The following is a 15,438-nucleotide window of genomic DNA, read 5'->3' on the forward strand; positions in this document are numbered from 1 at the left end:
TCTGCATACAGGTCTTTTGTCTCCTTAGGTAGGTTTATTCCTAGATATTTTATTCTTTTTTTTTGCAGTGGTAAATGGGAGTGTTTTCTTGATTTCACTTTCAGATTTTTCATCACTAGTGTATAGGAACGCCAGAGATTTCTGTGCATTAATTTTGTATTCTGCTACTTTACCAAATTCATTGATTAGCCCTTGTAGTTTTCTGGTAGCCTCTTTAGGATTCTCTGTGTATAGTATCATGTCATCTGCAAACAGTGACAGCTTTACTTCTTTTCTGATTTGGATTCCTTTTATTTTCTTTTCTTCTCTGATTGCTGTGGCTAAAAGTTCCAAAACTATCTTGAATAAGAGTGGTGAGAGTGGGCAACCTTGTCTTGTTCCTGATCTTTCTGGAAATGCTTTCAGTTTTTCACCATTGAGGACATGTTGACTGTGGGTTTGTCATATATGGCCTTTATTATGTTGAGGAAAGTTCCCTCTATGCCTACTTTCTGAAGAGTTTTTATCATAAGTGGGTGTTGAATTTTGTGGAAAGCTTTCTCTGCATCTATTGAGATGACCATATGGTTTTTCTCCTTCAGTTTGTTAATATGGTGTAGCACATTGATTGATTTGCGTATATTGAAGAATCCTTGCATTCCTGGAATAAACCCCACTTGATCATGGTGTATGATGCTTTTAATGTCTGTTGGATTCTGTTTGCTAGTATTTTGTTGAGGATTTTTGCATCTATGTTCATCAGTGATATTGGCCTGTAGTTTTCTTTCTTTGTTACATCCTTGTCTGGTTTTGGTATCAGGGTGATGGTGGCCTCGTAGAATGAGTTTGGGAGTGTTCCTCCCTCTGCTATATTTTGGAAGAGTTTGAGAAGGATAGGTGTTAGCCCTCATCTAAATGTTTAGTAGAATTCGCCTGTGAAGCCATCTGTTCCTGGGCTTTTGTTTGTTGGAAGATTTTTAATCACAGTTTCAATTTCAGTGCTTGTGATTGGTCTATTCATATTTTCTAATTCTTCCTGATTCACTCTTGGCAGGTTGTGCATTTCTAAGAATCTGTGCATTTCTTCCAGTTTGTCCATTTTATTGACATAGAGTTGCTTGTAGTAATCTCTCATGATCTTTTGTATTTCTGAAGTGTCAGTTGTTACTTCTCCTTTTTCATTTCTAATTCTATCGATTTGAGTCTTCTCCCTTTTTTTCTCGATGAGTCTGGCTAATGGTTTATCAATTTTGTTTATCTTCTCAAAGAACCAGCTTTAGTTTTATTGATCTTTGCTATCGTTTCCTTCATTTCTTTTTCATTTATTTCTGATCTGATCTTTATGATTTCTTTCCTTCTGCTAACTTTGGGGGTTTTTTATTCTTCTTTCTCTAATAGCTTTAGGTGCAAGGTTAGGTTGTTTATTCGAGATGTTTCCTGTTTCTTAAGGTAGGATTGCATTGCTATAAACTTTCCTCTTAGAACTGCTTTTGCTGCATCCCATAGGTTTTGGGTCATCGTGTCTCCATTGTCATTTGTTTCTAGGTATTTTTTGATTTCCTCTTTGATTTCTTCAGTGATCAGTTCGTTATTAAGTAGTGTATTGTTTAGCCTCCATGTGTTTGTATTTTTTATAGATCTTTTCCTATAATTGATATCTAGTCTCATAGCAATGTCATCAGTAAAGATATTGATACGATTTCCGTTTCCTCTAAATTTACCAAGGCTTGATTTGTGACCCAAGATATGATTTATCCTGGAGAATGTTCCATGAGCACTTGAGAAAAATGTGTATTCTGTTGTTGTTGGATGAAATGTCCTATATCAATTAAGTCCATCTTGTTTAATGTATCATTGAAAGCTTGTGTTTCCTTATTTATTTTCATTTTGGATGATCTGTCCATTGGTTAAAGTGGGGTGTTAAAGTCCCCTACTATGAATGTGTTACTGTCGATTTCCCCTTTTATGGCTGTTAGTATTTGCCTTATGTATTGAGGTGCTCTTATGTTGTATGCATAAATATTTACAATTGTTATATCTTCTTCTTGGATGGATCCCTTGATCATTATGTAGTGTCCGCCTTTGTCTCTTCTAATAGTCTTTATTTAAACTCTATTTTGTCTGATATGATAATTGCTACTCCAGCTTTCTTTTGGTTTCCATTTGTATGGAATATCTTTTTCCATCCCCTCACTTTCAGTGTGTATGTGTCTCTAGGTCTGAAGTGGGTCTCTTGAAGACAGCATATATATGGGTCTTGTTTTTGTATTCATTCAGCCAGTCTGTGGCTTTTGGTGGGAGCATTTAATCCATTTACATTCGAGGTAATTATCGATATGTATGTTTCTATTCCCATTTTGTCAATTGTTTGGGGTTTGTTATTGTAGGTCTTTTCCTTCTCTTGTGTTTCTTGCCTAGAGAAGATCCTTTAGCATTTGTTGTAAAGCTGGTTTGGTGGTGCTGAACTCTCTCAGCTTTTGCTTGTCTGTAAAGGTTTTAATTTCTCCATTAAATCTGAGTGAGATCCTTGCTGGGTAGAGTAATCTTGGTTGTAGGTTTTTCTCCTTCATCACTTTAAATATGTCCTGCCAGCCCCTTCTGGCTAGCAGAGTTTCTGCTGAAAGATCAGCTGTTAACCTTATGGGGATTCCCTTGTGTGCTATTTGTTGTTTTTCCCTTGCTGCTTTTAATATGTTTTCTTTGTATTTAATTTTTGACAGTTTGATTAATATGTGTCTTGGCGTGTTTCTCCTTGGACTTACCCTGTATGGGACTCTCTGTGCTTCCTGGACTTGATTAACTATTTCCTTTCCCATATTAGGGAAGTTTTCAACTATAATCTCTTCAAATATTTTCTCAGTCCCTTTCTTTTTCTCTTCTTCTTCTGGAACCCCTGTGATTCGAATATTGGTGCATTTAATGTTATCCCAGAGGTCTCTGAGACTGTCCTCAGTTCTTTTCATTCTTTTTTCTTTATTCTGCTCTGCAGTAGTTATTTCCACTATTTTATCTTCCGGGTCACTTATCCGTTCTTCTGCCTCAGTTATTCTGCTATGGATCCCATCTAGAGTGTTTTTAATTTCATTTATTGTGTTGTTCATCATTGCTTGTTTCATCTTTAGTTCTTCTAGGTCCTTGTTAAATGTTTCATGCATTTTCTCTATTCTATATCCAGGATTTTGGATCATCTTTACTATCATTATTCTGAATTCTTTTTCAGGTAGACTGCCTATTTCCTCTTCATTTGTTAGGTCTGGTGGGTTTTTATCTTGCTCCTTCATCTGCTGTGTGTTTTTCTGTCTTCTCATTTTGCTTAACTTACTGTGTTTGGGGTCTCCTTTTTGCAGGCTGCAGGTTCGTAGTTCCCATTGTTTTTGGTGTCTGTCTCCAGTGGCTAAGGTTGGTTCAGTGGTTTGTGTATGCTTCCTGGTGGAGGGGACTAGTGCCTGTGTTCTGGTGGATGAGGCTGGATCTTGTCTTTCTGGTAGGCAAGTCCACGTCTGGTGGTGTGTTTTGGGGTGTCTGTGGACTTATTATGATTTTAGGCAGCCTCTCTGCTAATGGGTGGGGTTGTGTTCCTGTCTTGCTAGTTGTTTGGCATAGGGTGTCCAGCACTGTAGCTTGCTGGTCTTTGAGTGAAGCTGGGTGCTGGTGTTGAGATGGAGATCTCTGGGAGATTTTTGCTGTTTGATATTATGTGGAGCTGGGAGGTCTCTTGTGGACCAGTGTCCTGAAGTTGGCTCTCCCACCTCAGAGGCACAGCACTGACTCCTGGCTGCAGCACCAAGAGCCTTTCATCCACGCAGCTCAGAATAAAAGAGAGCAAAAGTAGAAAGTAAGAAGGAGGATAAAAGAAAATAAAATAAAGTAAGATAAAATAAAATAAACTTATTAAAATAAAAAATAATTTTTAAGAAAAAAAATTTTTTTAAGTAAAAAACCCCAAAAAAACAACAACAACAAAAAAACGGACGGATAGAACCGTAGGACAAATGGTGAAAGCAAAGCTATACAGACAAAATCTCACACAGAACCATACACATACACGCTCACAAAAAGAGGAAAAGGGGAAAAAATCATAAATCTTGCTAAGTCCACCTCCTCAATTTGGGATGATTCGTTGTCTTTTCATGCATTCCACAAATGCAGGGTACATCAAGTTGATTGTGGAGATTTAATCCGCTGCTTCTGAGGCTGCTGGGAGAGATTTCCCTTTCTCTTCTTTGTTCTCACAGCTCCCGGGGCTCAGCTTTGGATTTGGCCCAGCCTCTGCGTGTAGGTCGCCTAAGGGAGTCTGTTCTTCGCTCAGACAGGACGGGGTTAAAGGAGCAGCTGATTCGGGGGCTCTGGCTCACTCAGGCCGGGGGGAGGGAGGGGCACGGAGTGCGGGGCGAGCCTGCAGCACAGAGGCCGGCGTGACGTTGCACCAACCTGAGGCACGCTGTGCGTTCTCCCTGGGAAGTTGTCCCTGGATCCTGGGACCCTGGCGGTGGCGGGCTGCACAGGCTCCCCGGAAGTGGGGTGTGGATAGTGACCTGTGCTCGCACACAGGCTTCTTGGTGGCGGCAGCAGCAGCCTTAGCATCTCATGGCCCAGCTCTGGGGTCTGCGCTGTTAGCCGCGGCTCGCACCCGTCTCTGGAGCTCCTTTAAGCAGCGCTCTTAATCCCCTCTCATCGCGCACTAGGAAACAGAGGGAAGAAAAAGTCTCTTGCCTCTTCGGCAGGTCCCGACTTTTCCCCGGACTCCCTCCCGGCCAGCCGTGGCACACTAACCCCCTGCAGGCTGTGTTCACGCCGGCAACCCCAGTCCTCTCCCGGCACTCCGACCAAAGCCCGAGCCTCAACTCCCAGCCCCGCCCGCCCCGGCGGTTGAGCAGACAAGCCTCTCGGGCTGGTGAGTGGCTGGTGAGTGCGGGTCGGCACCGATCCTCTGTGTGGGAATCTCTCCGCTTTGCCCTCCGCACCCCTGTTGCTGTGCTGTGCTCTCCTCCGTGGCTCCGAAGCTTCCCCCCTCCAACACCCGCAGTCTCCTCCCGCGGAGGGGCTTCCTAGTGTGTGGAAACCTTTCCTCCTTCACAGCTCCCTCCCACTGGTGCAGGTCCAGTCCCTATTCTTTTGTCTCTGTTTATTCTTTTTTCTTTTGCCCTACCCAGGTACGTGGGGAGTTTCTTGCCTTTTGGGAGGTCTGAAGTCTTCTGCCAGCGTTCAGTAGGTGTTCTGTAGGAGTTGTTCCACGTGTAGATGTATTTCTGATGTATCTGTGGGGAGGAAGGTGATCTCCGCGTCTTACTCTTCCACCATCTTCCCCCCTCTCCTCTTTTTTCTTTACTTCCTTTATTTTTTCTCCTTTCCTCTCTTTTTATCTCCCTCTTTTTTCCTTTAGTTTTATTAAAGGTTTTTTAAAGCAAGTTCCAAAAATCATATTATTTCACCCCTGCATATTTAAAATATCTGTAAGCAATGTGGACATTTTCTTATATCGCCACAATGCCATTATCACACCCAACAAAATGATCGTTTTTTGGTACCATCTAATATCCAGTGTATAACCCAAGCAAACGTCTTTCTATGATGGGCTTGTCTGAATCTGGATCTACACATGGTTCACATATTGAGGTGATTGTTGTATCTCTTTCTCTTTTGATCTAGCCCAGTTCCCCGCCCCCCTTTTTTCCTCCAATTCACTGGTTGCAGAAACTAGGTCAGTTGTCCTATGGAATTTCCACATTCTGGATCATCTGTTTGCTCCCTTGTGGTGTCATTTAATTTGTTTCTTTATCCCTCTCATTTCATACAGACTTTAAGTTAGCCCCTTGATCGGGTTAAAGTTCTTTTTTTTTTTTTTTTTGGCAAAACTTCTTCAAAGGTGGGCTGTGAGCTTCATACATGTCCTATCAGGAAGCCACAATGTCTGATTATCTCACATCTGGTGATGCAAAGATGAATTGCCCTTGTTCCTAATTGACTTTTCATGAGGGTTTTATCCATTGATGATCTTTGCCTGAAACAGTTATTTTCTTAGGGTCTCCAAAATGGTGATTTTCTAATCATATCATTTCTTCCACAGTTATTAGTTAGATTTTTTTCTATTAAAAAATCTTTCCCTCATCAGTTCAGGCTATCTGGCTACCCTGAAATACAGTTTATACAGGCAAGGCAGGATAAATGCTTATTTTTATTCCTTTTAATTGCCAGATTTCTAGATAAGGAGTTGGTGCTTTAGAGGAAGCTTTTTTTTTTTTTTTCATTTTCACTTTACAGACAAAGAACTTGAGGCTCAGAGATGTCAAAAAAAATTGCTCAAGATCCCAAACAGGTATTAAGGAGCAGAAATGGTGTTCAAACCAATATCTTCTGGCCTCAAAAGCATATGCTAATTCTACTAAACCAAAATGGACCCCTGCCCTCAACCCCCCAGCTGCTGACAGCTGGGAGTTGCTACTGCAAATATCTCCCCCTGCTTTGCCCTTTAAGAACCAGGCTCCAAGAATCCTCCTTTACAGCATTCTGGGCTTTATAAACTTATGCAATACTCCAGAACTGTAGTTCCAAATAGAGGTGCTGGCCTGGCTAGGCCAAGAACTGAGCAGAGCCAGGAAATAGGTCACACTATTGCTATTTAGAAGGAGGGGCTTTAGCATCACAGTTTGTGTCTTAGGCTCCTGTGACAACCAAAGTGTGAGTCACTCTAAGTTATGGCTGGAGCAGATAACGGTGATCCAAACAATTTGGAGAGTTGTCAGATGTTAAGATGTCTTAACTAAGTCTCCTAAACCATTTTCCCTTTCTTCTGCCACCCCTGCTCTCTGCCATTCCAGATTTGAGGGGAGTACTTAGGTAACTGCCTAAACATTATTTTACAATGCTTAAACCTCTGTTAACTGTGTCACTGGCATCTGCCTGCTCCCCCGCCCTGAAGCCCATGGTCCTTTAGTATCTTAAAGTAGTGTTAAAGAAGTAGAGTTCACTCAGTAAATTTGGGAGATTTTCTTGGCTTTGTGGTGTCTACATATCACGGGCTTCTAGTGCTAGAGTCTCTACCTGACTCAGAGAAAGAATGTTTCTCTGGGACTTCCCTGGTGGTCCAGTGCGTAAGACTGCACTCCCAATGCAGGGGGCCTGGTTCGATCCCTGGTCAGGGAACTAGATCCCGCATGCGTGCTGCAACTAAGAGTGCACATGCTGCAACTAAAGATCCCACATGCCTCAACGAAGATCCCGTGGGCCGCAACTAAGACCTGGTGCAGCCAAACTAAATTAATAATAAATAAATAAATATTTTTAAAAAAGAACATTTCCCTAGACTTCATACAACCCAGAGGTACAAAATTTTTTTAATGCCCTCCACATTTCACCCCTCCCATCAGCATAGCAGTCTACATTAGAAACAAACAAATAACCAACCTTCAGAATTGTAGTTGGAGAGGTTTCCTGTGCTTATGGGGCTAAAGGCCCCATCTCAGCCTCTGATGTTCCATGATGGGCCTCCAAATAGGGGAGGCCCACAGTCCTGCTGTCCCAGGCCAGTACCCAAATTCCCAAATACCTGCATCTATACATCAGAAAAAAATTTATGCTATCTCTATCCTTGCTTACAGGGGACTGTGATTAGTGCCATGAAAACATGCTGTCAGCTGCAAACAGCAGTCCCCTAAAGCAGTTCTCTAGAAAAAACAGGAAGGTAATTCTGTAATCTGCCTTGAAAAGATAAGGTCAGAGACAGAATCTAGATATAAAAATGGCAGAAGAGAATGAATAAACGTCATTCAGAGAGTAGCCTCCATAAAATTATATTTAAATACTAGGCTTCCTTACAGAATATCTGACCCAATACTATCCAGTAGAACTTTCTGTGATGATGGAAATGTTCTGTATCTGCACTGTCCAATAGGAAGACCACTGGCCACATGTGGTTATTGAGCACTTGAAATGTGGCTCATGCAACTGAAAAAACTAACTTTTATTGCATTTCATTTAATTAATTAAAATTAAAATTTAATGGAATGTGTAGCTAAGGGTTACCATATTGGACAATGCAGATCTGGCCCCTGTATTCTTAACTTTTTCTTTCTCCTAACAGTATACATAATTTGGGGCTGTTATAAAATAGTTAAAAAATTGAAGGTACCAATTTTATTAATCTTAGTGATGAATTTTCCTTACGGAATTAGATTCATAATGGCTTAGAAATTCTAGCCTCCTTGTACATAGACAAACTTTTTATTATGAGACTAACTTCAAGGAAAATTAATTATGCTCAAACTTTGATTTTTAAAATTTGTTTGAATTATATGCTTTAGTGGTGATGGTTATAACAGCGATAGGAACGCACTTAATGCTACTGAACTGTACACTTAGAAATGGTTAAAATGGTAAATTTTGTGTTAAATATATTTTACCACAATAAAATAAAGAAAATTATGTGCTTTATTTTCTTTCATTAGGCCTGATTTTAATTTAATTTTGTTAAAATTTCCCACTGTCCATAGACCTTGCTGAGAATCTGGTCCAGCATGTTCCTGGCTGCAGTGTGTTTTTCTTTGGTGAGGCCGACCTGCCTGAGAAGCGCACTCTTGTCCAGAGAAGGAAACAACTGGGCTGGTTCACAAGGAGGGATTTCAGTGCTCTTAAACCTGACCTGGGAGTTGCACCTGCCCGAAGATGTGGTTTAACAGGTTCACAGTATGGTTTTGTTCTGCTTTTCTTGTTGTTGTTGTTGTTTTTTAATTTATTTGTTTAATTTATTTATTTTTGGCTGCATTGGGTCTTCGTTGCTACACACAGGCTTTCTCTAGTTGCAACGAGCAGGGGCTACTCTTTGTTGTGGTGTGCGGGCTTCTCATTGCAGTGGCTTCTCTTGTTGTGGAGCACGGGCTCTAGACGCGCGGGCTTCAGTAGTTGTGGCTTGTGGGCTCAGTAGTTGTGGCTTGTGGGCTCTAGAGTGCAGGCTCAGTAGCTGTGGCACACGGGCTTAGTTGCTGCACGGCATGTGGGATCTTCCTGGACCAGGGCTTGAACCCATGTCCCCTGCATTGGCAGGCAGATTCTTAACCATGCGCCACCAGGGAAGCCCCTCTGCTTTTGTTTTTAAACTTGAGTATTCTGAGGTCACCTTCATTTGATCCCTCCCACATAATACAGGAGGGCTTTAGCTGGGGCTCCTTCTTGGCTTGGTTGAAGGTCTCCTCATGCCTCTTTCTTACCCATGCCTTCATGAGCTGACCAGAGAGGCTGGAAGCCCTCATCATATATTCCATGAGAGCCCCCAAGAGTGATGTTCAAGATAAATAACGAGCCCTGCAGCGTGGCCACTGATGGTGAGAATGGTTGACACCAGGACAGGTCCTGGAGGCTCGCTGCTGTGCTGGGCATGAGCGTGTATCCTGGGGACACTTGGTGGCTCAGGACTTGGGTAGAGCTTACTTTTAGCTGGTAGGAAAGTCTTTCAGCACTTAAACATCCAGTGTGTCCAAGTTGATGCTTACAGCTGGAAGTCAGTTCTAGAGGCACCCTGGAGACAAGCTTTTCTACACAGCAGGCTCTAGGCCAGAGAGAACAAACATGGGGAATGGTATTCTTCCTTCCCCTGGATCTCACCAACTCTTACCTCTCTCTGCTACTCCAGACCCACTCCTTGCTTAGAGCTTACCTTCGGAAAAGGCAGTAGCACCCCATCCAAAATGCCATCCCCATTCACTGCACTTCACCATCCTAGTGCCATTTATTTGAGTCTTAATTCTTTCACCCTCAAGTATCTTCTGTAGGGATCACAAATTAAACCATGCTAAGTAACATTTTCATAGTCAGTTAATATTTTAGCCGTTACTAAGATACTAGGTCCCCAAGGAGCAAGAGGTGGGCAACCATAAGAAACACATTTCCCCATGGTGCAGTTACCCATAGGCTTTTGGTTACTAATCCCTGGTGCAGAATTCTGCTCTCAAACCAATGATATCTATAATCAAGCAGAGCAGTACAATGAAAACAGTGCAGGCTTTGAGGCTCTGCTCGAATCCTGGCCTTGCTGTTCATTGGCCGTGTGACTTCAGAGTGTTCCTTAACTCATTAAGCCTCAGTTCCCATATCTATAAAATGGACATAATAATTATATCTCCCTCATGAGACTGTGAAGTTGAAATAATGTCTATTAAGTGCCGAACACAGTACTAAGGGGCCATTTTTTCCTTCCATTTAGAGAAAAGATTTATAAAAAATTGTGTGTTAGTCTTTACTTATGGAAAAAGGAAGAAGCTGATTGCTCCCTGCCAATTTGAACCTCACATATTTTCCCACGATTTGTCTCACAAATGTAGAAGTGTAAGTTTGTGACTAAATTTTCAGACAGCTATTTCCTGGCTTCTAATTTGGGCCTTACTAAAGACTGAAAGGATTATTTCACAAACCTTGTCAGCGCAGTGCCCAGTGACTGGGATTACAGTCAGTGAACAGGAATTAGAAGCAGGGATCCTAGTACTAGAGAACAGAACTGGCTTTAGTATTGGATTAGGCAGTCCCTGGAAAAACTTCATTCTCTTTCTGCATTGCTATGAGACTGAATGGGTTGGTATTTAGGGAGAACTTTAGAGGACTCTAAAAAGCATATCTGAGTTAAAGACTAAATGTTCATGTTATCACTAATCATATTCAATCTTCTAAGTACAAACTTGGTTTGTAATTGTCTAAACCAAAGTGAACACTGCTCCCCCATCTCACCTAATGGTTGTCTGGTGTTGGGATAATCTCACCCATTTTACATTGTTTGATTGGAATGGACAAGCCACTGGGATTTCTAATTTCTTCTCTATTTTTACTCCATGTGGAGATCTGTGATTTACATGGAGAATTTCATCAACATCTGAAAATCCTAAGTTTACTTTAAAATGCCAAGATTGGCACAAAAATGTTTAAAGATGGTATTTTAAAGGTAAAATTTGATACTGATAAAGATTTAGTTAGAGGCACTCATGCTGCTAACGGTAGCATCAATTGGTATAAACTTTTTGGAAGTGAGTTGGTGATGTGTATTAAGAGCTCCAAGAATATATGTAACTGCTTTGCAGAAATTCTAGTTCTAGTGATAGATTTATCTTAAGGAAATAGATTTATTCCTGAGGAAATAATAAAAAGTACATGTACTTATGCACAAGTATGTTTATCAAAGAACTATTTATAATAGTAAATACGGGAAACAATGTAAATGTTCAGTATTTGAGAGTGATTATTAAATAAGCTATACCTAGGTGAAAGACTATTATGCAAGCAATTAAGTGTGAAGGTTTGGAAGAATTTTTAGAGACTTGAAAAATACAATACAATGTAGAGAGAATTTGCAGTTTATTAATTAATGCAACAAATATTTTTTTTTAATATTTTTATTTATTTGGCTGCGCCGGGTCTTAGCTGTGGCATGCGAACTCTTAGTTGCAGCATATGGGAGCTAGTTCCCTGACCAGGGATCGAACCCAGAGCCCCCTGCATTGGGAGCGTGGAGTCTTAGCCACTAGACCACTAGGGAAGTCCCTGCAACAAATATTTATCAAGTACCTAGTATGTGCTAGGCACTATCGTCAGTGGGGAAAATAGAATTTATTTGCCCTCAAAGAATTTACATTCCAGGGATTTTCCTGGTGGCGCAGCGGTTAAGAATCTGCCTGCCAATGCAGGGGACACAGGTTCAAGCCCTGGTCCAGGAAGATCTCACATGCTGCGGAGCAGCTAAGCCCGTGTGCCACAACTATTGAGCCTGCGCTCTAGAGCCCGTGAGCCACAACTACTGAGCCCACGTTCCACAACTACTGAAGCCCGTGCACCTAGAGCCCGTGCTCCGCAACAAGAGGAGCCACCGCAGTGAGAAGCCCGCGCACCGCAACGAAGAGTAGCCCCCGCTCGCCGCAACTAGAGAAAACCTGCGAGCAGCAACGAAGACTCAACGCAGCCAAAAAAAAAAGAGTTTACATTCCAGTGGGGAAGGGGTGAAGAGAGCGACAGTAAATAACAAGCTTAATAAATAAAGAATTATATAGTATGTTAGAAAATAAGTGCTACAGCCAAAAAAACAAACAAAACTGTAGTTCACTCCCATCCCAGACACATGATTCCCATTGTCCTGTTCAGTTTTTTTTTTTTTTTTTTTTGCCGTACGCGGGCCTCTCACCGCTGTGGCCTCTCCTGTTGCGGAGCACAGGCTCCGGACGCGCAGGCTCAGCGGCCATGGCTCATGGGCCCAGCCGCTACGCGGCACGTGGGATCTTCCCGGACCGGGGCACGAACCCGTGTCCCCTGCATCGGCAGGCGGACTCTCAACCACTGCGCCACCAGGGAGGTCCTGAACTACAGTTTTTAAATGGGATAAACCAAAGTAGGCCTCATAGTGAAGGCAGTGTCGGAGCAAAGACTGGGAGAGAGGCAGTTAGCCACGTGGAGATGTGGACAGTAGTCTCAGGCAGAGAGAAAGCCAGTGTCAAGGCCAAAGGATATAAAGTAGTATAAACAGTATGATCTCAATATTGTAAAATATATGTATGCATCTATTTATTTTATTTATGTTATATATTTGTAAGAAAAGTGTTTTTAAATTCTTAAAGCTTTCAACTTATTTTCATTATTTCTCTAAATTGATTTGATCTTGTGATTACTTTCCATCATCTTTCATAAAGGCTAATTATTGAGGTTTATCAATGATCAGTTTTATAAAAGCTGGGTGTCATTGCATTTATTCAGATTGCTGATGAAAGATTTAAGAAAAGAAGGGAAAAGTAGCACAACTTTCCCCTCCGTATGTCTTTTTTGCTAATATCTCCTAAGTGGCAGAATCCTCAGTTTGTGCAAAAAACATGAAAATTATAAGTTGCCAAGGCTAGGTAGACTGTTATTCATCGAGAGACACCTCATTTAATAGGCTCAAAGCAGATTCTAATAGAAAAGTAAAATGTTTCAGAGAGGAACAGTGAATAAAGGATATGGATAAACAGTTTCTAATATTTCATGAACAAGATTATAATTCGAGTTTAAAACACATAATCAACAGAAATCTTAGGTTACCTTACTTGCACGAATTATCTCTTAAGAAACACGTAAGAAGGAGTAAAATGTTTTCATTTTTAAAAGTAATATCTACTGAAGGAGAATTTCTAGCACCTCTGTCATTAGGGTAGAAATGTTATTCATCTAATTTTTCAGTGAATTTAGTTCCTAACTATGGCGATTTCCCTCCTTATTTTTAAATTTAATGGCTTTATATATTTTTCTAACATTTTTTATTTACATCAATGTTTCTCAACATAGTTTTCCACTCCTCCCATCAAAACAGAAAAGCTTCAACACATTGCGTATTTATTTCTTTTCCTAAAAAAATTAAATAGAAATGATTGGTGCTATCAACTGAACACTTACAGTTAACTTTCCAGTGACAAAGTAATCTACACAGTACCCAAGAGGAAGCAGAATCTATAAGGGAACAGGTTTCTGTTTTGAAGTTCCCTGAGAATATTATAAACAGAAGAGAAAAAAGTGAGCTCAGAAATGATTAACACCCATAGTCAGTGCCAAACACACAAAATCTTTTAAACCAAATTCCTTTTAAAAGTTTGTAGTTGGCCAGCTCATGAGGAACATAAATAAGGACAAAGCAGTAATAGTTGATACTTTTAGATCTATAAATAAATACTTTATACATATATATTTTAAAACCCTAAACATTTATAGGATAATTTAAACACCGCTGGCTGATATATGACTGGCCTGCATATATGCATCATTGTTTAAAAATAGAGGGACAGTTCTTTGAACTGTAGTTTCATATGATGCCTTAAGAATCATAGATGGAGGTAATTGGCACATCTTGGAATCAAGGACTTCTGTTTAGTTATTTCAATGGGTTAGTGAGAGCTGTCCCTGCTTAGTTCTGTCTCAGTAAATGAGAAGTTGCAGCATCAGGCACTTTTCTTGACATTGAATAATGCCGTTTACTTCACACCCAAAACTTTACCTAGTCTTTGAAAAATAATTTCTAGTTTTAGAATGAGTCCTGTTTTGAGGAACCTATTTTCATAATTTTCTACATTTGCTTGTAAATCTAGTTGGAATGAAAGGCTCAATGTGTAATTAAGTGTGTAACCTGTAATAGAAGCATGAAGGACTTTGCTTTTGTCTCTGCATGAGCTGGTGAAAGGCACTGTTCTATAGAAAACCTGGGAGCAGGCAGGTCACCTGAGGTTCCTTTCAACTGGACTGGCTTCATTCCATTATGATATTAACATGTATCTACCTCTGTGATTTCCTCTCTGAAGTACTGTTACTCTGAAAGATTCAGAGTTGAGAAATTGAGGCTCACAATTCCTTGCAGAGTGGGAAAACGTCATAGCCATTTTGCTGAAAGACAGCTGAGCAGAGGCAGTGTCCCTGAAGAGGTAGAACTTGAATTCAGACTCACGGGGAGCCACTGCCGGCCCTATGCCACACAGTGTCACTCAGCTTTCTTTTCTGTGGATTTGGCCACATGCATAAGAGTCCTGCATTCTTCCCGCCATGGGAGTATTGGACTTAGCAATTATGTTTGAGTTTTATGGCTTTAGTCATCAAATGTCCTGTTTCAGCTGTGGTTTCTCTTTAGTACATGTTCTAAAAAATTTAAAATACCAATACGTAATGATGACTAATTGCTTTTGGTGTAATAACAGCTGTTTATATTTTTGAACCTGAGTTCCAAGTCTGTTTTCTTGCTCTGTTTGTTAGTCTGAAGCAAGGACCACATTTAGGCTAGGTTTTATGTTATTTTAACTTTCATGTTTTTACACCCAGTAACCTGCATGGTTCCTGGAACTCAGCAGGTTTTCAGTAAAAACATATTTAATGAGGGAGTCGCACATTAGTTCATGAGAATCTCTTTATTTATTCAAACTGTAATGTAATCCACAAATTTGCAGTTCTCTCTTCAGATATAAAAATGCCAAATATCCCAAAGCACCACCTCGGCTCTCTCCTCATGCATCTTTTAAAACTAAGCCGCCAAAGAGGAACTTAATATGATAAATAGAACTTCTAAATACATCCCTTAGCAACTTCTGACTCCCTAAAATGAAATCCTTTCTGTGGAGGAAAATATATAGAATCTTTTCACCATTAATTGATTGAAGATGATGGCACCTGGAACTATTTTTGAGAATAGTTTTGATCTAAAGGGGGAAAAAAATACATGTGTTTCTTTTGAGTGCTGCTTTTTCATTTTTCTAATGGCCTCTTCACTATTGTTTTGTCTGAATGCAGTTTTTTATTTGTGTTATTCCAGACATGGTCCTACCGCAAGCATCTTTAAACCAGACATTAATAGCATAGTTCACAGTCATTACTGCCAGTGCTCAAACACAAATATTGCATTTGTGTTTGCAAAAGCTACACATCAGATGTTAATTAAGTGCATTTGTTTTTTTTATGCTTAAACAATCTGGCATAAAGAGTTTA

At 40.5% G+C, this 15,438-nt stretch overlaps 1 protein-coding gene across 4 annotated transcripts in view; it reads left to right on the forward strand.

Annotated features, from left to right (window-relative positions):
- FTCDNL1 (formiminotransferase cyclodeaminase N-terminal like) overlaps positions 1–15,438 on the forward strand; it is a 64,100-nt gene that overhangs the window by 27,525 nt on the left and 21,137 nt on the right. For 3 of the 4 annotated variants that reach the window (XM_060016356.1, XM_060016353.1, XM_060016354.1), the window contains one exon: positions 8,469–8,654. In XM_060016356.1, the coding sequence (XP_059872339.1) occupies positions 8,469–8,654 (186 nt within the window). Of the gene's footprint in view, positions 1–8,468; positions 8,662–15,438 lie in introns of all 4 variants that reach the window. The other variant, XM_060016357.1, reaches the window with a different exon arrangement.

The sequence above is a fragment of the Delphinus delphis genome, chromosome 7, assembly GCF_949987515.2.
Source record: "Delphinus delphis chromosome 7, mDelDel1.2, whole genome shotgun sequence".
NCBI classification, from domain to species: Eukaryota; Metazoa; Chordata; class Mammalia; order Artiodactyla; family Delphinidae; genus Delphinus; species Delphinus delphis.